This window comes from Candoia aspera, chromosome 6 (genome assembly GCF_035149785.1).
Source record: "Candoia aspera isolate rCanAsp1 chromosome 6, rCanAsp1.hap2, whole genome shotgun sequence".
Lineage (NCBI taxonomy): Eukaryota > Metazoa > Chordata > Lepidosauria > Squamata > Boidae > Candoia > Candoia aspera.
This window is the reverse complement of record NC_086158.1, coordinates 75,285,328-75,308,571: the sequence shown is the minus strand read 5'-3', so window position 1 is coordinate 75,308,571 and position 23,244 is coordinate 75,285,328. Positions and strand designations below refer to the sequence as shown.

The window sequence follows — 23,244 nt, the reverse complement described above, 5'->3', positions numbered from 1 at the left end:
ACTGGCCCAAGGTCACCCAGCCAGCTTTCATGTCTAAGGCAGGACTAGAACTCTCAGTCTCCTAGTTTCTAGCCCAGCGCCTTAACGACTAGACCAAACTGGCTCTTTAGAGGCCTGTGAAAGAATTATAAAGCCCCATATTTTCAGTCTGGATTTTAATAATTTTATTTATTAGTTTTGAATGGTTTTACATTTTATTATGATTTTAACTGTTTTGTTTAATGTTTCAAGGGTTTCACTTTTTAATGTAAACCACCCTGAAGAACCATGTATACAAATGAAAAAAGCCATGATAAACTGCAAAAAAAAAAATGTTGCCATATAGCCTCCTTGCCTAACAGGAATTCTTCTTGGGATCTCCTCCTGTCCTAATATAATGAGTTAATTTCTTTATTATGATCCATAACCAGAAAGTCTTAGAAAAACAGTCTAGTCTGTAAAACTGGAAAATCAAAAGTTAACAATGAGGGAATGAAACAGGAGATAAATTGACAATAAAGGGATAGAACTACGACAAAGTAGTCAAATCTCAACAGTATTCAAACCTTTACATACAGAAAAACAGAATTCTGCAACAATTATAGAGAATTGTGTCATTCTGCTCGAATTATAAATACCAAAGGTAAAAGGAATTGGAGTGGTATGGCTGTTCTGGCTCCAGTCCCACATGAAGTTGGCAACTCCCAGGAGTTAAAATACTTTGTCTCCTTGTTCTATTATTATTCTATATATTCAACACAAAATAGACACACCTTTTGACAGACTAAAAATAAATTCAAAACAGGTCTTTATTGCTAAATCTGTTTTGGATCACAAAATAGCACCCATTTAGTCCCAATGAAATAAATAGTATGGCTTATACCAGTGTTTTCCAAACTCAGCAGCAATAAGATGTGTGGACTTCAACTAGCTGGGGAATTCTGGGAGTTGAAGTTCACACATCTTAAAGTTACCGAGTTTGAAAAACACTGGCTTATGCTCTTACAAACATTGTACTTGAGTAAGAAAACAATCATGAAAATAAAAACCAGTAATACTTTGATGCTCACAGAACTAATCACATTGTTCTGATTTCATCACCCATCAAACCTCAACAATGGGATTTAATGCAGTTTATTCTTTTGCATAAGCTTGTCAGCTGCTGTAATCATGAGGTTACTTGAAACTGTAAATGGAGTTGGGTTAGAGCTTTTCCAACAATGTCTGCAGTATAATGACCTAGGAATCCTTCTTTAATATGTGTTCTATGTCGAGGAACTTTAATCTTCTTGCTATGTCCAATGGCGTCTCCCCATCCTGAAATAAAGAGAGAAATGAACAATGGTGAAAATAACTAATGAAGGAAGCACCAACATATGTAAAATCCAACTTGGCCAACTTTAGATTTCTGAAAGAATACTATTGTCAAGAAGACAAATATTTCACTGTAACTTGTGCAAGACGGTTTCATTTTGGATTGTATCCAGTAATGGCTTTTGAAGCAAATTTTACAAGTTATGGGGGGAAGTAAGGTGTTATATCTATGTAATTGTGTTAATCTACCATTGGAACTTTTCTCTATTTGCTTCAAAATTTTGATGAATCTCTCCAATGCAAATTTCAGAAGCTCATGGAAACCTTTATTTGAAAAACCTTAGAAATAGTCCAGATAGTCTGGCAAATGGTAATTCAGTTAGGATTATCACTTGAAGCTAATCTCTTTAGTGTTAGGTCAAAAGAATTTTGACCAAATGGTGAGTGATGGTCTCTACTGGTATGATAAAAAATGACTGTGCCTTACCAGTGAGGAATAGAACTTTTATAATGATGGACTTTCACACAGGGGAAACAATTGAATATTATTTTATGACATTATTTTATTTTTTTGTCTGTGTGTGTGTGTGTGTGTGTGTGTGTGTGTCTAAAGCATCACCTAGTTCTGCTAAGCCACTGCTAAGTGGCTTATTCTTAGAAGTATTATTCTTCTTAAGAGAAACTTAAAATTATCTATGACAGGCATAAGTAGCTAGGATGCTAACTTCAGCCATCATGGCAAGAGATTCTGACTGTTCTAGCCAAAAAGCTTCGGGGAGTACTAGATTGCCTACACTTGACCCACAGTAAGCAGATAACATTAAATTTTTAAATATTGATGGATGTTGAATATGTATGGCTAGGTTTAATCCCTTTTTAATCATTTCCCTTTTTTGCTTGTTTTTTCTTGTTGTTATCCATGTTGCCTTTTTCCACATGCCTTTAGATATCAGCAGTTTCTGGGCAACACAACCTGGATCCAAATCTCCAGATGTGATTATTTGCAACACATTGCTTCAAATGTTCACACTTTCCTCAATTAGTGAAATGAAAGAGGAAAATCTTGGAAAATGGCAGGAAAGAACCCCACTCACCTCTTTCCTTCCCCAAATGAGATTAGATTCCTCTTTCGTAATAGAAGGATAGTCCAACTCACAGGATGAGCCAAAAATCAAAATTATAGCAAGACTAGATTTGAATTTCCATACCTTATCCTTTATAGAAAGGTCAGCACCTGCTTCGACTAGTAATGGAATGATGGACTGGTTCTTCATTTCACAAGCATAGTGGAGGGCAGTCCGGCCTGACTGGAGAAAGCCATAATATGTATCCTTCAGCAATAAGTTGCATTCTTATCCTAATATGCTTCTCACTAAGTATAAAATTAAAAAAGGACTCCACAAGCTCTTTCATACAAGCTCTTGAATTATCATATGTTTATACCCTTTGGCTCTAGATTGACCATTGATTTACTGCTGGTATCTCTATGCTATTCTACTCCAAAATGGCTCCAAGCAGTGTACAACAAAAATAAAAGTTAAGAACATCAAAACAAAATAGTGACAATTAATATATATTACAGAATATATACAGTCACAGTGGGTTCCCACAGTGAAAATAGAATTAAGCATCTTCTTTGAATTGTACATTAATTTGTAACCAGGGATGAATTCACATGGCCTGCAAACTGTTTTTGAGTTAGTGAGTTAGTTCACTTTGTATTATTTTCTGCAAGATTTTTCACAAAGGCTCTTGAGTTCACCTGTGCTCCTTGATTGCCTTGAGATTTGGAAAACCATTTTATTCTATCATGGTCCTGAAACAAGAGTATAATATTATACCAGAAGAAACAGACTAAAAGATCTAGCCCTATATTATTCCCAACATACATTAGCTCACTGAAATAAAAATAAGGCCTGATCCTGATTTGAACAATGCTTCTGTGCACTATTGTGTGGTTTTAATTAGTGAGTTGGGACAAGTGAAGCCCCAAAGTTCTGGAAGAAATAAATGATATTTGTGCAGGAGACACTACTATTCGATAAAGGGCCGAACTCTTCACAGCCTTTTTGGTTTGGCTTGTTCTTAGCTTTTAATGATGAACAAGCTATTGCATTTTTTCAAGAATAATACCTGCAACCTGACTATATGGCCGTGTAGTAGACTTCCTGGTGCATTTGGAAGACATCCTCTTCTTGTCTAATTGCCCTTGACAAAACATGTTAAATTCCATGTGCTACTGCATATGCAACTGTTAAAATATAAATCTAATAGCACTTCCACACAGCTACCAGCCTCATACCTCAAGCCTTCTGCAGTAATTTTGCACTGCTGCACAAGAATCTTGATTGATATCCTTCTTTCTAACACTGAGCCACTCAACTGATAAGTGGAATGGCAGAATAAATGGCAGCCAGCTAGTATCCCATCTCACCCTAACTCTTTCCTTGCTGCTTTGCTTTTCTTGGTGAGGAAAAACAAACAAACGAACAGCTGAACAATGGGCATAGGGATGGCGAAGTTGGGGAAAGTCAGGAAGGGTGATAAGATGCTATATTGCCTTTTCCCTCCTGGGAAAATCTCAGAAGCTAGGACAGGGTGGAAATTTTCACCAGTGGGAAATCAACCATCTCACAGTTCCAGAGGAAATTCTGCCAAATTGCAGTAGGCCAGGTAAGTTATGGGTGAAACTTGGGTTGTGAAAGGCTTGACCTTCCATTAATCCCTGCTTCTTGAGTATAAGAACATCAGAACAGCCATAATCAATCTGGCTAAGACCCATCTTAGCCAGTATTTTGTTTGTGACAGTGGCCAATCAGCCTTTGGCATGCTTGTAAGCAGATGGAGACATGCTCCTTTCCCACCAGTTCCCACTGTGATAGTCTTTGGAAATGTGAGGGAATGTCTGGGGACATGGAGGAGGAAGCAAAACCATTACAGAAAGGAATTGGACCATTGTAGAGAAGATTCCTTGGTCCCCTCAGAGCCTGACAGGAGATATACTGCCCCAACCCAGAGGCAACATTTTTATTTAAAACTAATTGACCCTGATAGAACTCATCTAAGTTGGCTGGCTTGGGTCCTGCACAGAAGGAGGAAGAAAGCAATTGCTCCCATCTTCTCTCCATACAGGGGAAAGAGTGCATTTCTCAATACCACAGGAATAAAAATCATCATGTCCTACCTCATCCTTCATGGGCCCTTAGGAAAATGAAGAGATTTTACATATCACATCGAGCTACTGCCCCAGCTGTGATACAGACACAGTTCTAGTATATATGAATAGATGCACTTACCTCATCTGTAGCATTAACATCTACACCAGCTCTAAGTAGCATCTTGATGAGGTTTTCATTCTGCTTGCTTTTAGATACCTGTTTAGCAGATTTTCGGAGTGAGAAAGGAAGAATGGAACATTATTGGAAAAATGGGTAACATCATCATATTAAGCAGTCAGCTAATGAAGACCTTCTGTTATATACTTATCCAAACAAAATCCTGTTGAGAATGTGTATGTGCTCTTAAGCTTCCCAATACTAAACATTATCAAAAAAATAATTTGGAAATCTGATTAGCTGCCTCCCAAGTTCTAGTCCCAAGAAACTGTGGATTGTGTTAAGGGTGTTATGCTCTTCCATAATGTGTTGCAGAATCACAATGTGAATTACATCTTCATGGGATAGCCCATTGTGATTATGAACTAGGAAACTGCAATTGAGTGCATGGTGAGTATCCATAGTTTGCATAACCATTGTAGAAAACAGTTATTGTATATCTGCCAGATACCCAAGGGATACACTTTAATATTTAGGCCATTGAACAGTGGCTGAGAAGCAGCATTTGAATGTTGGCTAACCCTTTTTTTAGGAACTCAAAAATAATTAGGGGGAAAAAATAGAATATCATAGGAATTATACAGATGAGTCAACCTCCAGGTCATATTGCCTAAAACAGCTTTTTCTAGCTTAGTGTATTCTGGATGTTGAGCTAGAAATTCTATAGGAGCTGTAGTTACAGCACATCTGGAACACACCAGGTTGAAAGGCAATGGTAAAGGATCATATCTTTAAATACTAATGCAGAAAACACCCTTCAAGGGAAAGCTAGCATGATCTGGCCCTTACAGATAAAATATTGCTCCTGTACCAATTAGAAGTGCTCCTGTAATCAATGAATGCAGAAAATATTAGGGTGTGTAAGCCTCTGACAGTGTGCTTTGCTTCAAAGAAGATTCGAGTGAAACATCCTTGTGAGTGTGCTTCCCATGGCAATACGGACCTTCACTCACTTTGCCTCCTCAGGATCCTCACCAGATGGAAGAGGCTTCTCTGCATGCCCAGGAGCCTCTTCTGGTTCTAGAAAGAGCTGGATAATGCTAAGACAAGACTCTGAGGAAATTCTAAATCTTCTAGCAGTTAGAAAAGCTGGAAAAGGCCTTTGAAAGTATGCAGCTCCTGCAAGAAGACTTTGGGTTTTTGCCAGTGACAGAAACAAGAGGTAAGAGACCCCGGGAGAGTTGCATGATAGACTTTACCCAGCAGACAAGACTATAACTAATTGGGCAAGCTCACAAGAATCCAAGAACTTCCAATAAGAAAAGCTAGGAAGTCGTTATCAGAGAATCCCTGCAACTGCTGGGTTTCAAAAGCAAACTATATACTGTAGAGGGAAAAAAATCCCAACTTTTCTGAACCTTTTTCTCATTCTCGTCCAATGTATCAGACTACCTGGCCCTCTCTTTTGAGTCAACTGGCTTGTTTCCCATCTGTTTTTTGTTTCTTCAATGGTCAGATGTGCTGTCATATTGTTTTTCAGCGATTGTGTGAAGACTAACTTTCACACGGCGGTGATATGAAGTGCTTCATTAGACAAACCAATATTGCTTCTTTGCATCAGGGAAGAGAATCATGGTACCTCCAGAGTCCAAAACTCTTTGCTGAGATGAATCTATGATGAATCCCTCTGCTAGGAGGAGATGGGCAGTGACAGATTTGATAAAATAAATAAATAAATGTCTCCCACCAGGCCTATAAAACACGTAACTACAACAACCATAAGCGGATGGAAGAAAGAACAGGGAGTCAGAATATAATTGTTGGCACCATTTTGATATTTGCTTGGCATGGAACTTACCATTAGGAGATAACCTATCAGCATAACAGGCATTAAAAGGATGATGAGTAAATAATCAAGGAAACTGAATCGTTTTTTGACAGCATAGTGCAAACAGGTTCTTTCTTTCTAGAGAGAAAAGGAAGAGTTATCATTAACATTAGGCAAGGTTTTGATGCCATTCATCAGGGTTTCTCAGCCAGGGTTCTCTGGAACCATAGGATTCTGCGAGAGGTCACTAGTGGTTCCCTGGGAGATCACAATTTATTCCAGGGTCAAAAAGTTGAGAAAGGCTGCCATTCATCATTCCATAAAATGATACCATAAATGATGTGTTTAATTACAGTTTGGAAAAGTCTTCAATGCCTTCCCATAGCAGAAACTGCCCTGGGGTTCTCCTTGGTTCCAGTAGAGTTCTACTCAATTAAAAAGAAAGAAAGGAGTACCTAGCTCTAGATGGTTGAGAAAACCTACCATCCTGGGATAAGCAAGTGATAATGAATCCAGGAAAGCCTAGTAGCTAGCAGAATTGTTACCAGCCTGCAGCCTTCTTCTTTTTTCCTAATTTATACATGAGTAATGTATAAATTAAAATTTGCACGTAGCTAAGGTCATGGATAGTTTGTTCAGGGCAGGGCAAACTACCACCTGTCCTGTTGATCCTTGCCCAACATGGCTTGGCAACTCTGGGAGCTGACCTGGTAAACATGATCAGTACATCCCTGAGGGAGGGGAAGTTTCACTCTTTATTAAACCATCTTCAAGGAGTCTTCGCTTGATCCCTCAGACAGTGTAATTACAAGTCAGCTTCTAATTTCCCATGCTTGACAAAGTAATCAAAGGTGGCGGCTCTTTAGTTTCAGGCAGTTCTAGGTGAAATAAATTATATTTCTTTTTTTTTATATAATAATAATTTTATTAAAGATTACATTATACAGATAAAACTAATACAAACTATAAAAAGTAAAAAAGTAAGAAGAAAATATAAAAAGCACAAAAAAGAAGAAATAATTTAAAAAAAGAAAAAAAGAGAAATAACTTCCCCCTTCGTCCCAGCAAGTATAAACAACTTTAACAACTTATCACCATCTCTTAAAATACAACCATCTCTTCATCCCATATCTCACCTCATTCTCTACAAAAGTCTTTAAAGCCTCATCATCCATCCTAATCAACAAAAGTCCATTAAGAGTTACCAGTAATAACTACATATCTATTATAAACTTGATCTAATAAACCCACTTGAATTCCTTCTTTTTATGTTTATATCTCATTTTCTATCTTTAAACAAAAATCCCCCAAACCCCATCATTCAAATCTAGTCAATAAAAATCCAATAAAATTTACCAGAGATAACAACATAACTGTTTAACCTTAATCCAATAAACTTAAAGTGCAACAAATGAACTCTTTCCTATAAAACTCTTATCTACAAACAAAACCTTACAACATTGTCATCCAGTCCTAGTCAGAAAAAATCCATTAAAGATTACTAGAGATAACAACTGATCTATTTTAACCTTGGTCGAATAAACTCAACTTTATACTCCTTCCCCTTGCTCCCAACAATCTTGTTCTTTAGTCCCTTCAAATAATGTCCCTTGGCTTCTTTTAATTTTTTCTTTGTCCCATCTCACAAAATCACTGACAACATTAACAAATCCCTTTTGTAAATCCAGTGTAGAAAGGTTATCCAAGTCACCCTTCTGATTCATTACCTGTATGTCCTGGGAGAAGATGGTCCCTTAGGTAACCTGGTCCCAAGCTACGAAGGGCTTTAAAGGTGACAACCAGCACCTTGAATTGCACCCAGAAGCACACTGGCAACCAATGCAGCTCACGTAGCAGTGGTGTTACATGTGTCGAGTATTCGACACTATTTACTATCCATGCAGTTGCATTCTTCACCAGTTGAAGCTTCCAACTGCTCTTCAAGGGTAGCCCCATGTAGAGCGCATTACAGTAGTCCAGACAGGAGGTCACAAGGGCATGAGTGACTGTGAGCAAAGCCTCTTGGTCTAGGAATGGGCACAGTTGGCGCACAACACAAAGGTGTGCAAAGGCCCTCCTAGCTATGGGTGCCACCTGCTCTTCCAGCAGGAGCCAGAGTCTAACAGGACCCCCAGATTGTGCACTGGGTCTGTCTGGGGCAGTGCAACCCCATCCAGGACCAAAGATGGAAAAACCTTGTCACTGGAAGGCCCATATACCAAAAGCCACCCAGTCTTGCTTGGGTTGAGTCAAAGCCCATGGCACCCCATCCAGGCCCTTACAGCCTCCAGGCACTGGGTCAGGACATCCACGGCATCACTCAGGTGGCCAGGGGTAGAGATAAAAAGCTGGGTATCATCAGCATATTGATGATACCTCACCTCAGACCATCAGATCACCTCCCCCAACAGCCTCATATAGATGTTAAATAGGAGAGGGGAGAGAACCGAGCCCTGAGGCACCCCACAAAGTAGGGGGTGTGGGCTGGACCCCTCCCCCATCAACACTGACTGGACCCGACCCTGCAGGAAGGAGGAGAACCAGCACAACACTGTGTTGTCCACCCGCAACTCCCAAAGCCAGTCCAGAAGGGTACCATGATCGATGGTATTGAAGGCCGCTGAGAGGTCAAGAAGAGCAAGGATGGTCGCACTGCCCCCATCCTGCCAGAGGTCATCTAAGAGTGCGATCAATGCTGTCTCAGTCCCGTAACCCGGCCTGAACCCTGACTGAAAGGGGTTCAGATAATCCACTTCATCCAGGGTCCTCTGCAGCTGCCACATGAACACTGTCTCCACAACCTTCCCTAGAAAGGGGAGGTTGGAGACTGGAAGCCAACCATCCAGGCTGGTTGGCTCGAGTGATGGCCCCTTGAGGAGAGGACATACCACTGCCTACTTAAGAGCCAACAGCACCACTCCCTCTCTCAAGGAATTATTAACTACCACCCAGACCCAATCACATGCCTCACAGGCAGCCTTGTCCAACCAGGAGGGGCAGGGATCTAATACAGTGGTGGCTGAACTAGCAGCTGTGAGGGCCCTGTCCATTTCCTTAGGTGCAACCGGATTGAACTCCCCGCAAATAACCATGCCAGGCTTCACCCCCGTAGCCTCCACTGGCCCTGCCTTAAAGCCAGAGTCCAACGTAGAGCGAATGCAAGCGACTTTATCCGCTAAATGCGCAGCATATTCCTCACAGTGACCCTGTAGGTGGAACTCGGTATTACTCCAAGGAGGTACTGGGTCACTTGAAATAGGGCTGCCAGGCAACAATCTGCAGACACAATAAAAGTGGAGAATTAACCATGTTTCACTGCCATTACCGCCACAAGCTAGGCTCTAATAGTGGCTCTAGCTCATGTTCAATCATCTTTGCTCCCCATCTTCTGCCAGCAGTGCTCCAGGCATCTCTTAAGCCTCCTCAGCTCCTCCGTGAACCACGGGGAGCCACAGGAGCCATGGGCACAGAGAGGCCACTCAGGCGCAATCCGATCCAAGGCCATGGCCGCTCTCTCATTCCACGTGGCCACCAAGGCCTCAGTCGGACTGTGCAACAGACTTCCTGGAACAACCCCAAGCTCCTTCTGAAACCCTACTGGGTCCATCAGTCACCCAGAGTGGGCTGATCTAATAGGCTCTGCCTCCCTGTGGAGTGGGGTGATGCCAGAGAACTGGAGGCTCACCAGGCAGTGATCTGACCATGATGGGGAGAAACCAGTACCTCCCCCAATTTCAGAACACTCTGACACTGCTCTGACAGAAAAAACAGGTCAGGCGAATGACCACCATTATGAGTTGGGCTCTGGATGACTTGAGACAGGCCCATGGCTGTCATGGTGACCATGAACTCCTGAGCTACCTCCAACCCCACCCCCAAGGAAGGCAGGTTGAAATCTCCCAAGACCATAAGCCTGGGGAACTCCACCACCAACCCGGCTATGGAGTCAAGGAGCTCAGGCAGGGAGGTTGCTACACAGCAGGGAGGCTGGTACAATAGCAACAGTCCCAACTGATCCCTCTTAGAGCCCAGCTTAACAAACAGGGTCTTGCACCCAGCAATTGGAGGAGCAGCACCCCTGGATGCCTCCCAAGTGTCTCAGATGACCACCACCCCAACCGCCCCTACCCTGGTGCCACACCTGGAAACCAGCTGGACACATTTCAGAAAGGGAGGACTCCTTTCTGGGTGAGGAAGGGGGAGTCCTCCTTTCTCACCCAGCCAGGTCTCCGTAATACAAACCAGGTCAGCTTTCTCATCCATGATCAAATCATGGATGAGGGGGGCCTTATTACAAACTGACCTGGCATTCAGTAGCAGCAGCCGACAGTCCAGGGCCTTGGAAGTCTGCCAACTGGGGCCTGGGAGTGAGTCTGAGGGGCTGGAATGTGCTCCAGGAACAATATACCTGTGACCCATTCCACGTAAAGGCCTTGCCCCTCGTCTCCCTCCATTTCTCCCTCTACCCGTCACTACTGGGATATTATAGCCTGCCCTCATCCCTTCAGAACCCTTCCCCCTCCCCTGTCTGTAATAGACTGGATGAGGGGAAATAAATTGAATCTAGAAAGGTGTCATGTTCACTATTTCAATGTAGTTTATACATCGTAACGTTTCACATGCCATGGCGCTAACGCGTGTTTCTGTTTGGGAGGGAGCTGCTGTGCACCTTGTACCAAGCTCTGTATCTGAATGCATTACAATGGAATGTGTTTGGGTTATGTTATCTGTTCAAGGCCTTTTCCCGCAGACCATCAGAAACCATTAGGAGCACCTGGGATTGTGAACTTGGGAAGATTCTACAGGGGGAGGGATCTCATTTGCACCGAGGGTTTTTAGTTTGCATTTGGCACGCTTTTGTCATTCTCAGCTTTTTCTGTGATCCTGCATGTTGTTGTTGTTTATTCGTTTAGTCACCTCCGACTCTTTGTGACTTCATGGATCAGCCCACGCCAGAGCTTCCTGTCAGTCGTCAACACCCCCAGCTCCCCCAGGGACGAGTCCGTCACCTCTAGAATATCATCCATCCACCTTGCCCTTGGTCGGCCCCTCTTCCTTTTGCCCTCCACTCTCCCTAGCATCAGCATCTTCTCCAGGGTGTCCTGTCTTCTCATTATGTGGCCAAAGTATTTCAGTTTTGCCTTTAATATCATTCCCTCAAGTGAGCAGTCTGGCTTTATTTCCTGGAGGATGGACTGGTTTGATCTTCTTGCAGTCCAAGGCACTCTCAGAATTTTCCTCCAACACCACAGTTCAAAAGCATCTATCTTCCTTCGCTCAGCCTTCCTTATGGTCCAGCTCTCACAGCCATATGTTACTACGGGGGACACCATTGCTTTAACTATGCGGACCTTTGTTGTCCGTGTGATGTCTCTGCTCTTAACTATTTTATCGAGATTGGTCATTGCTCTTCTCCCAAGGATTAAGCATCTTCGGATTTCCTGACTGCAGTCAGCATCTGCAGTAATCTTTGCACCTAGGAATACAAAGTCTTTCACTGCTTCTACATTTTCTCCCTCTATTTGCCAGTTATCAATCAAGCTGGTTGCCATAATCTTGTTTTTTTGAGGTTTAGCTGCAAGCCAGCTTTTGCACTTTCTTCTTTCACCTTCATCATAAGGCTCCTCAGTTCCTCTTTGCTTTCAGCCATCAAAGTGGTATCATCTGCATATCTGAGATTGTTAATGTTTCTTCCAGCGATTTTAACTCCAGCCTTGGATTCCTCAAGCCCAGCACATCCCATGATGTGTTCTGCATACAAGTTGAATAGGTAGGGTGAGAGTATACAGCCCTGCCGTACTCCTTTCCCAATCTTAAACCAGTCCGTTGTTCCATGGTCTGTTCTTACTGTTGCTACTTGGTCGTTATACAGATTCTTCAGGAGGCATACAAGATGACTTGGTATCCCCATACCACTAAGAACTTGCCACAATTTGTTATGGTCCACACAGTCAAAGGCTTTAGAATAGTCAATAAAACAGAAATAGATGGTTTTCTGAAACTCCCTGGCTTTTTCCATTATCCAGCGGATATTGGCAATCGGTCCCTAGTTCCTCTGCCTTTTCTAAACTCAGCTTGTACATCTGGCAATTCTTGCTCCATGAATTGCTGAAGTCTACCTTGCAGGATCTTGAGCATTACCTTACTGGCATGTGAAATGAGTGCCACTGTTCGATAGTTTGAACATTCTTTAGTGTTTCCCTTTTTTGGTATGGGGATATAAGTTGATTTTTTCCAGTCTGATGGCCATTCTTGTGTTTTCCAAATTTGCTGGCATATAGCATGCATTACCTTGACAGCATCATCTTGCAAGATTTTGAACAGTTCAGCTGGGATGCCGTCGTCTCCTGCTGCCTTGTTATTAGCAATGCTTCTTAAGGCCCACTCAACCTCACTCTTCAGGATGTCACTGACCACACCGTCAAAGCTATCCCCGATATTGTTATCCTTCCTATACAGGTCTTCTGTATATTCTTGCCACCTTTTCTTGATCTCTTCTTCTTCTGTTAGGTCCTTGCCATCTTTGTTTTTGATCATACCCATTTTGGCCTGGAATTTACCTCCAATGTTTCTGTAATGGTTGCCTATCCCAAACACTCAGACTCACAAGAGGTTACTTAAATGAAATCTGATTTATTAGGGAAATCATAGCAGATACAGAGAAAGCTGAGAATGACTAAAAGCACGCCAAATACAAACTAAAAACCCTCAGCTCCAAACGTGATCTCTCCCCCCTACCAGCCATAGCAACCACCCCCCTCCCAGGTGCTGGTAACCGTTTTCCACACATCCTGGGAAAGCAACCTTGAACACATGAGATAACCCAAACACATTCCAATCCAGCGGCCAACAGATAACACCTCCCTAATGAGGAATCTTCCCCTCTCTCGAGAGCAAACACGTATCAGGCAAATGACATGCGAAGCGTTACGATGTACCAAGCACATTGAAACGGTGAACATGAGAGTTTCTAATTTTCTGGAAGAGGTCTCTTGTCCTTCCTATTCTATTGTCTTCTTCCACTTCCACGCATTGCTTGTTTAAAAATAATTCCTTATCTCTTCTGGCTAAACTCTGGAATTCTGCATTTAATTGGGCATATCTCCCCCTATCACTGTTGCCTTTTGCTTTCCTTCTTTCTTGGGCCATTTCTTGTGTCTCAGCAGACAGCCATTTTGCCTTCTTGGTTTTCCCTTTCTTTGGGATGTATTTTGTTGCCACCTCCTGAACCATGTTGCGAACTTCTGTCCAGAGTTCTTCCGGGACCCTATCTACTAAGTCCAGTCCCTTAAATCTATTCTTCACCTCCACTGCATATTCCTTAGGAATATTAGTGAGCTCATATCTAGCTGATCTGTGGGTCTTCCCTAATCTCTTTAGTCTGATCCTAAATTGTGCAAGAAGAAGTTTGTGATCAGAACTACAGTCAGCTCCAGGTCTTGTTTTTACCGACTGTATAGATGTCTACCACCTTTGGCTGCAAAGGATGTAGTCAATCAGATTTCGGTGTTGTCCATCTGGGGAAGTCCATGTATAAAGCCATCTCTTAGGTTGTTGGAAGAGAGTGTTTGTTATGCAGAGTGAGTTGTCTTGGCAAAATTCTATCAGCCTATGTCCTGCTTTGTTTTGTCCTCCCAGGCCATGCTTACCTGTAATTCCAGGTGTCATTTGACTGCCCACCTTAGCATTCCAGTCTCCTGTGATGAAAATAACCTCTCTTTTAGGCGTGTTGTCCAGTAGGTGCTGCAGATCCTCATAGAACTGATCTACTTCAGCTTCTTCAGCATCTGTGGTTGGGGCGTATATTTGGATCACTGTGATGTTAGATGGCTTGCCCTGAATTCGAATTGAGATCATTCTGTCGTTTTTTGGATTGTATCCAAGCACTGCTTTAGCCACTTGACTATTAATTATGAAGGCTACTCCATTTCTTCTGTGGTCCTCTTGTCCACAGTAGTAGATCTGGTGGTCATTTGATGTGAAGTGGCCCATTCCAGTCCATTTCAGTTCACTGATGCCCAAAATGTGTATCTTTACTCTTGACATCTCACTAATAACCACATCCAATTTGCCCTGGCTCATAGATCTTACATTCCAGGTTCCAATGGTGTGTTGATCCTTAGAACATCAGATTCTCCGTTCATCACCAGCACCGTCGGCCGCTAGCCGTCCTTTCGGCTTTGAGCTAGCTGCGTCATCATGTCTGGGGCTAGTTGAACTCATCCTCTGTTCCTCCCCAGTAGCATTTTGACCATCTTCCGACCTGGGGGTCTCATCTTCCGATGGTATACCGACATATCTCTGGTTGTACTGATCCATTTAGTTTTCACGGCAAGAATACTGGGGTGGGTTGCCATTACCTTCCCCAGGGATCGCATTTAGTCTGACCTCTCTGTCATGATCTTCCCATCTTGGGTGGCCCTTCATGGTTTAGCTCATGGCATCATTGAGGTGCTCAAGCTCCAGCACCATGACAAGGTAATGATCCTTTGCTGAAGGATCCTGCATACTGTTTTTTAATAAATCAGATATTCTTGAATCTTGCCTGTGAGTCTGATACTGTTTTAGAATAGGCAATCCTTACAAAAGGATGAAGGTACTCATTAGTCCTAATTCTATGTTTCTCATAGATCTGCCCTTTCTCAATGAGATCACATTCTCTTAGAAAGAACATCTACAGGTAATCCTTGCTTAATGATCACAATTGGGACTGGGATTTTGGTTGCTAAGTGATGCAGTCATTAAGTGAATCTGACCTGATTTTACAACTTTTGTGGTGGTTGTTAAGCAAATCATGTTGTCGTTAAGCACATCACGTGGTTCCCCATTGATTTTGCTTGCCAGAAGCTGGCCAGGAAGGTTGAAAATGGCAATCACGTGACCACAGGATGCTGCAATGTTTATAAATGCGAACCGGTTGCCAAACACACAAATCATGATCATGTGACTGTGGGGATGCTGTGACAGCTGTAAGTGTGAGGACCAGTCACAAGTCATTTTTTTCAGCACCGTAGTAAGTCCGAACCATCATTAAACGAATGGCTGTTAAGCAAGGACTACCTGTATGCACTTGAGGAATAATTTTCAATCTAGATTTCTCCTGATCCCTCAGATGGAGGCAAGAGACTCTTTTTACTGGCATTGGCTGACAACTGCACCTATTCCTAGATACATTTGGCTTTAAAACAGTAATGCATTCATAGGTAACTTCCAAGCTTGATTTCTCTAATATGTTCTACATAGACCTGCCCTTACGTGTCCTTGGAAACTTCAACTGGTACACAATGTTGCAGCAGGTTCGTCTCCACAGAGATCATATTATAGCAGTTTTGAATTTTTATAGTGGCTTTTGTTTCCTGGAGCAGTACAAAGTGTCCTTATTATCTTTAAAGCTGCAAATGGTTTGAGCCCAGTACACTAATCAAGTATTGTTTTTGGGTCTGTCAGATGTCCACACCTTCATTTTGTCTCTATGGCTGGATTTCCTGCCTCACCCTGAAGAAATCAGAAAAGAAACCTACATGCCCAAAAGCTTTGAGCTGACTCTAAAGTAGTGTTTTTCAAACCTGGCAACTGTAAGATGTGTGGACTTCACCTCCCAGAATTCCCCAGCCAGCATATCCCTTCTCTATTCTCTTTCTACATCAGTCCTGGTGTTAGCAACCTAAGAAAAGATCCTGCTGCAGTTGCTGCTGCTCACCTTATTTTTTATGTTCACATCAGCATTCATTCTCAAAAGGTAACTGACAATTCTGTTGTGCCCCTTTTTGCATGCGCAGATTAATGGTGTGTCTCCGCCAAAACGGTCCTGGATATTCAGAGTATTGCTGTCTTCTTCCAATAGGAGCTGAAGTTCATTGAAGTCATTATTATAAGCTGCCTGGCAAATAGGCTGAGGGAAAGACAGGCAGAAGAATGTCAGTAAACTTTTTCAACAGCCTTTGATTTATGGTACAAACTGACAGATTTATTGTGGGTTGTTACTTCATCACACTCATCCAACCTTGGCACTGTAGCTGTGCAACCTTTTTTCAACATAACTAAGGACATACTTACATACTTCTGGTACACAGCAGGCTAGACATATGAACTCTCACTGCCAGATGATTACTATAAGTTGGAGGAAAGATCTCTTACACGAGGCAAAGAACAAATTAGTGTCACCAGTTCACACACATAAACCAACAATACACTTGGGGCTCTGTCATGCATATTCAGTTCTGTCTTCTAAGAGCCTTCCACTTTCGAAACCCTGCTACCAACATTTTCCCTCTAGGATGATTTCCTCATTTATGTCTAATGTAGAGATGGAGAGTTGTGGTCCTCCAGATGTTGCTGAAGTACAGCTCCTAACAACATCAGTTATCAAGGCCAATGGTGAGGGCACTGTAGTTCAGCAGTATCTCCAGGACCACAGGTTCTTCACTATTTGTCCTGCCATAAATCTAGATGGCATTTGAATGAAAGCTGACTAAAGAATGCACAAGAAACTTTCTCTTGCTATGAGAATATGCTATGTTTGTGAAAAATTGTTATCTCCTGTTCTTTAATACATAACTGTGATGAAGAAGTCATAACTGTAAATATTTCCCAATCACCTATTTTTTATCTACAAATTAAAAATGGCTTCAGGATTGCATGGTGTGTAGCGATTAAAGAAGATGACCTTATCAACATGCCAACTTCCATTTCATTATTCTGTTTTGTTTAAAAGGATCTAAATTTAAATTTAAATTAAATCAAATCAGGTGGACCACAGCACCCAGTGAGTACTATTAGAAGCATCACAGGAGAATTAACACAGATAGGCATCACAGTGGAAACAAATTTACAGTGAATAATCCATCTATATACATGTCAAAATAAACCAGGAAAAAGGGTGCACTTTAAGGAAAACTGGAACAAGAGATACTGCATTAAGACTGCAGTTCCATATCAAATCCACAAAGTGGTGCCAGTAGACTGTATTTTTAAAAAAAATCCTGTCCATCGTGTCTGGAGACTGCCTGGACAAGTCCCTGCAGTTTTCTTGGCAAGGTTTTTCAGAAGTGGTTTGCCATTGCCTCCTTTCCCAGGGCTGAGAGACAGTGACTGTGCGAAGGTCACCCAGCTGGCTTTGTGCCTAAGGCGGGACTAGAACTCACAGTCTCTTGGTTTCTCGCCTAGTGCCTAGCTAGGTTAATTGAAAACTGCACTGATGTGACAGATTCAATGGCTGCTGAGTTATGGGTCCCTCTTGCTTTTCCCTGAACGCTTCTTCCAGCTGTAATGTCCAATATGCAAGATACAATGAGATCCCTGGGCTTTAGCAGTCATTGCCCCAACAAGAATTTTTGAGTCATTTGGTGCACAACTGCTATTGCAAACTGTACCGCAAATCCTGACAGAAGGTCCATCATAGTTAACTAATGCCACGGCAAATGGCAGCACTTAGATGACCTTGAAAAAAGACATAGCAGGGTTAGACCCTGTTAGTAATTGGATGGGAGTCCATCAAGAAATCACCAAGGCCATAGGCTGGACTCGGAGGCCACAGATATATCCTGGAATAAGATAATGGCAAACCATTTATATAACACAGGCATGTAGTCATCAGGAATCAAGCTCACCTTAAGGGTAACTATTCTTTTAAAGCAGTACTTCTCAAACTTGGCAACTTGAAGATGTGTGGACTTCAACTCCCAGAATTCCCCAACCTGCAAATCCTAAGCTGGCCAACACTTGCCATAAAGAGATTGGGGTCTCCAATTCATACACATAAACCAACAAGACTGGTTGCTTCAAAGACACCTAAGTGTAGCAGGCTGTGTGATGCATAGTGTTCTGACTTCTAATTTAATGAATAAAAAGGGGCAGTCCTCCAAGGAAGGTAACATGTATAACAAAAGGCTAGTGAAAAAGGCTTAGACCTGTTGTTGTTTTATCATAACCAAAAATAGATAAATGCCCATGCCCCCTTCCGCCCCAGCCTATAACACTTAGGCTTCAGAAATTACATAATTTCAGTCCAGAATGGACTAGCCATCTGGGTGAAAAAAGAGAAGAGGAAGCTACATAATGGCAACTGCAGGGACCAGAACAGCTTCTATTCAAGCCAATTGTCATAAGACGTTAAGAACTTCCAGCCCAGACATAGAGTAGGCCATTATAAGATCCCACCAAGTATTAAGGACCTGTGCTCCAGTTTTCTGGTTTTCCCTCTCCATCCTCTTAGTGTCGAGTTGTCTCCTTTTGAACTATAAACCTAAAGGCAGTTAACTTTTCTGAAGAATCAGCTGTAAATACTTTAAATGAATAGATGACACTGCTCAGGGGCAACATTTTCAATGGCATGTTTTTGCAGAAAGAAAAAGAAAGAGTTAACATTTATCCTGGTTATTTTTTATACCATAATATAAAGATACATTGGTGGCATGGGTATCCGAAGCAGTGGGAGGGAATGGCAAAGGACAATAGGGACAAAACATCTAACCTGATGTTGCAAGATAAATTCCACTCCTTATCTACCAGGGTGCCTTGTCATGACACTAATTTGAAATGGCAGAGTTTGTACTATGATGACACAACCCATATTTCATCATTCTGGCGTATTCATGGTAAGGTGTGGATGCTTCTGATTGGTTGGGCATGTATGTATGTACGTTTGTTTGTTTATTTATTTATTTATTTATCTGTCTATCATATTTTTATCACCGCCCATCTCCCCCACATGGGGGACCCTGGGCGGTTCACAGTAAAAACAATTTAAAATTCAATAAAATTATAAATATATAGGTGATATGTATATCATCCTGACTTTCTCTTTTCCTTGAGAACAAGAATATTTTCTATACAGGAGTTTCATCAGCATGTAACATGCTTCCAGTATACACCACAGGCTTCTCCATTTTGCATTTCAACACAATGGATGAACAAAAACCACAGTAACCCAGATGGAGGATTCAGAAGTCTAAGTCATTTCTGAAATGGAATGCAGTCCAACCGGACATGCTTATAAGCCCATGTGTTCACAGATAAGTGGGTGTGGAATCCAAATTGCTTTCTATTTACTTTTAACAATATTGACCTTTTCCCCTAGTTATGCAATTTTGATAAGAAGCTTTTAAACATAAAGTTTATTTTTCTTGAGCAATGCCAGAGTATTGTATCTGTTAGCCTTGTGAGATACAAGAAGCACAACCAGGAATACTAGTTATATCTTTATTGTAAGGTTACATTAACAGAATCTTGCAAGTCTGAGAGTACTCCTCCTGTCCCTCACTTTTACTCTCCCCAAAACTAGGGAGGGTTTCACCACCACTCCTTCTTCAGACTCAAATTTCATTTATCAGACCATTGTCTAGGCTGTGGCTCTTCCTCCTATCTCTCAAGGTCATTCCCACATATCATTATAAAATCCCAGAATTCAGACACCAATTAACTATTCTTTAAGCTTGGACTTGCAAGCCAGTTTGGTACAATCATTAAAGGCTCTATGGAAGTGAAGGTTGGACTTTGAAGAAGTCGGATAGAAAGGGCATTGATGCTTTTGGACTTTATTATTGGAGAAGACTCCTGAGAATACCATGGATAGCCATGAAAACAAACAAATGGATCATTGAGCAAATCTGTCCAGAGTCCACACTTAAAGTACAAATGATCAGGCTCAAATTATCATAATTTTGAACATATTATGCAAAGACCTAGCTCTCTGGATAAGTCTATAATTCTGGGAAAGGTGGAAGGAAAGAGAAGAGGACAACCAGCCACAAAGGAGTGGGGAGAGGCTCAGTTACAGCAATGATAGGCGAACCACTAGAAGACTTTAAGAACCAGGATGAGAATAGATCATTGTGGTTGATAAGAGTGAACATCTACTTGATGGCACCTAATCAATTAAGTTTGGAATTAAATGTAGACATAGGAACCTAGTAGTAGTTTTGGCAGTATATCCACAACCCCTAAGGAAAGTTCCTGTTCCAGATACCAGTCATACTTCCTTGTGGAAACTGGAAGTTTTAGTAAGTGGACTGAAGCAGGGTAATCATTATTATGTTTACACATAGTTATGTATATACACACAGTTTTCTTTGCCAATTGATATTCAACATGCTGTTCCTGGTAGAGGGCTTTGAACATGCTCTGTTCTTACTGGACTGTTTTAGGGACTGGCATATGCTTTAAATATCTAGTTGTATTTTAATTCCAGTTCTTGTACTCAAAAGGACTGGATTTGTTGTTAGAACATTCACTAATTTATACAGTTACAGAAGAGGTTAATCTGCCTTTCCTGTCAATAGTAGCAAACTCTTGACAGAATGTTCACTACCTCCGACCACCAACTTTAACCAACAGCTGCAAACTCCCTGATCAAGAGGTCACACAGGACGCCTTTTCCAATTTCCGTAAGTCACACAACCTTGTTTCAAATATTTCTGTCTTACAACTTACTACAATTCATCTTTTAGTGGAAAACTGTTGCTCATTCCACTAGCATCTGGTTTCACATAAAGATGCAATTTCTCAGACTCAGTAGAGTTGCTTGGATTTTGCAGAAGCAAAACAGCCCCTTTGAAACATATCAAACTGGCTACAGTGTGTAACAGCTGCTGTTGAAACATATTTAAATAGTAGTAAGTGGCTACACAGTACTTACCTGTGAATATAGTATCCCCATGTTTTTCCTTTTTATTCCACTTGGAATCCTTTCATTAAATTCCTTTAAAACCTGATCCGCAAAGCCTTTTAGCTGAGCATTGTGGAGAGCTAGCCCAAAGACTGCATTTTCCCTACATTCTTCCTTTGCTCACTGTAAGTGCTTTCTTAATCAGGCACAGTGAGAACGAGAGGCCCCACCCGGTGAAGTGGTGTGTGTCCACTTCCTGCAAGCTCTCACAACCTTGTACAAGTTACAACAGAGAAGGCATTGGCACACTTTGTCAGTGAAGCAACATAAATTTGCCTTAAGAAGGTTTGGAAACAAGAGCAAAGATAAACTAACATCCATACAGTTTATTCATCCTTGGAATGAAGCTTCGGAAATGCTGAAACAGTATACAAGAGGGAGTAAGGAACTTTAAAAATCTCTCACTTCCTATTTTACAGTGACTTGTTCAGAAGTGTGTCTAGGGGCCAGTGCCTCTGTTAACCAGAAGTTAGTTAGTTAGTTAGTTGCTCTTAGCCCACTTGTATTTAGTAAACATTGTAAATAATCTCAGCCTAACCCTTCTTTGTGTGACTCCCATGCTTAATCTGCTTGGTTTAATGGAGGGATGAAAATAACATAATTTACTAGCAACAGGTCAAAGGGCTGATTGGATTTGCAACACTAGTTCAGTACTCTGGCCCCAATCCTAATCCATTTACTAACTCATGGGCCTTTAGTACATCTCTTTGTGAAGAAGAGTATTGTCATTGTTCTCTCTTGAACTTGAGCACTTATTTATGCACTTATTTATTTACTTCAATATGTTTATATCACCTCACTTCACAAGGCGGTGTGCAATAAAACAGGAACCATAAGAACAGAGAGAGAGAGAGATCAACAGTACCAAAATACCAAGTCATTCAAACCAACACATTATTTAAATATTCATTCCAACTTTAAGATGTCTCAGTGACAGACCTTAAGTGTAGGTCCTTCTAAAGCATTATTTTACTTTTCCAAGGCTACCTTTGTCAAAATGCTTGGGATTACAGTTCCCCACCCACCCCCGCTGTATTCCAGTATGGAAGAAGCTTGCAAACTTTTTTTTTTTTTTACTTTCTTCTGCATCTAATCAACTTTGGCTGATCTCAGAAGGCCTAGCTGGGAAGCTGAAAAAATATACTGGGAAAAGGCAATCGCAAACAATGTCAATATTGTAGCTTTTTTAAAAAAGGAACATAGTCATCAGGAGTTGAGTTCAACTCAGAAAAGACCCTACTTCTGATGCTGATTAACTAGACATCTGAGCTTCTAGGGCCTCTGGTGAGGGCGAATGTAGTTAAGCAATGTCTGGGGAAACCGACACAGACTCCCCACTCCTACCACAAGAAGTTGTGAGTAACACTGCATAGCCAACAATGAGTACTGAATGCGGAAGTAAATAAGCAAGTGCTGGGCACTGTTTGCTTTAAGAAAATATTAGGATTAGCTATAGTACTAAATCAAAAGCAGGTACAATATGTCTGGTGAGTCAAGTGGCCTACAGTCATAACTGGGTGATGCAGAATAATTACCTAACAGAGGTGGGGTTGTGGCTCTGATCCAAGATTACCAATTTTCCAGATAGTTCCATTTAATGCAGTTTCAATACTCAGGTTTATTACAAGCAGAAGCCTGGTTTTTCTACAGAGTTGTACCACACACACAAAGAACAACATCTTTCTTTTGCCTCCTTGAGCTCTAAGTTAAATACTGGAAAAGGAAGGCTGTTAGATGAAGAAGCAAACCTGTTTCCATAAAGTGGCAAGAAAAATCATAATTTCATTTTTTAAAAAAAGCATGCTACTTTATGAGAATTTGTCTCTCCTGTTTGCTTCTCTAGTTAATTAACATAACTGAACACCAACATGCTCCCTCAGCACTGACCAAAAATAATTCCACACACCTAAATATGTGGGAAGCAATTACGACCATCTTATAAACTAAAATCTTAACTGTGAGGTTTTTTGATTTATTATATGAAATTAAGAGGAAGCAAAGTTCTGTGGGAAATGAAAAGTGCAGAACGCTGCAGAGAGAAAACCAAATCCAGCATTACTTACTCATCTCTGGTACCTTTTCCCAAAATGTAGCACAGAGAATGATTTTGTTTCATTCAGATTCTGATTGGTTATAACATTTTATTAATTTGCTTTCTAATTTGTTTAAATGATGCTTTTCAT

General features: G+C 41.4%; 1 protein-coding gene across 1 annotated transcript; it reads right to left on the bottom strand.

The window, feature by feature from the left end:
- Positions 1-138: 138 nt before the first annotated feature.
- ANKRD22 (ankyrin repeat domain 22) lies at positions 139-21,272 on the bottom strand. The gene is made up of 6 exons (XM_063307440.1): positions 21,032-21,272; positions 16,097-16,288; positions 6,427-6,534; positions 4,590-4,667; positions 2,502-2,600; positions 139-1,296 (listed from the first exon to the last, which is right to left on the bottom strand). Exons 1-6 carry the CDS (start codon positions 21,050-21,052, stop codon positions 1,219-1,221), a joined length of 576 nt encoding a protein of 191 aa, XP_063163510.1. The 5' UTR covers positions 21,053-21,272; the 3' UTR covers positions 139-1,218.
- Positions 21,273-23,244: the final 1,972 nt, after the last annotated feature.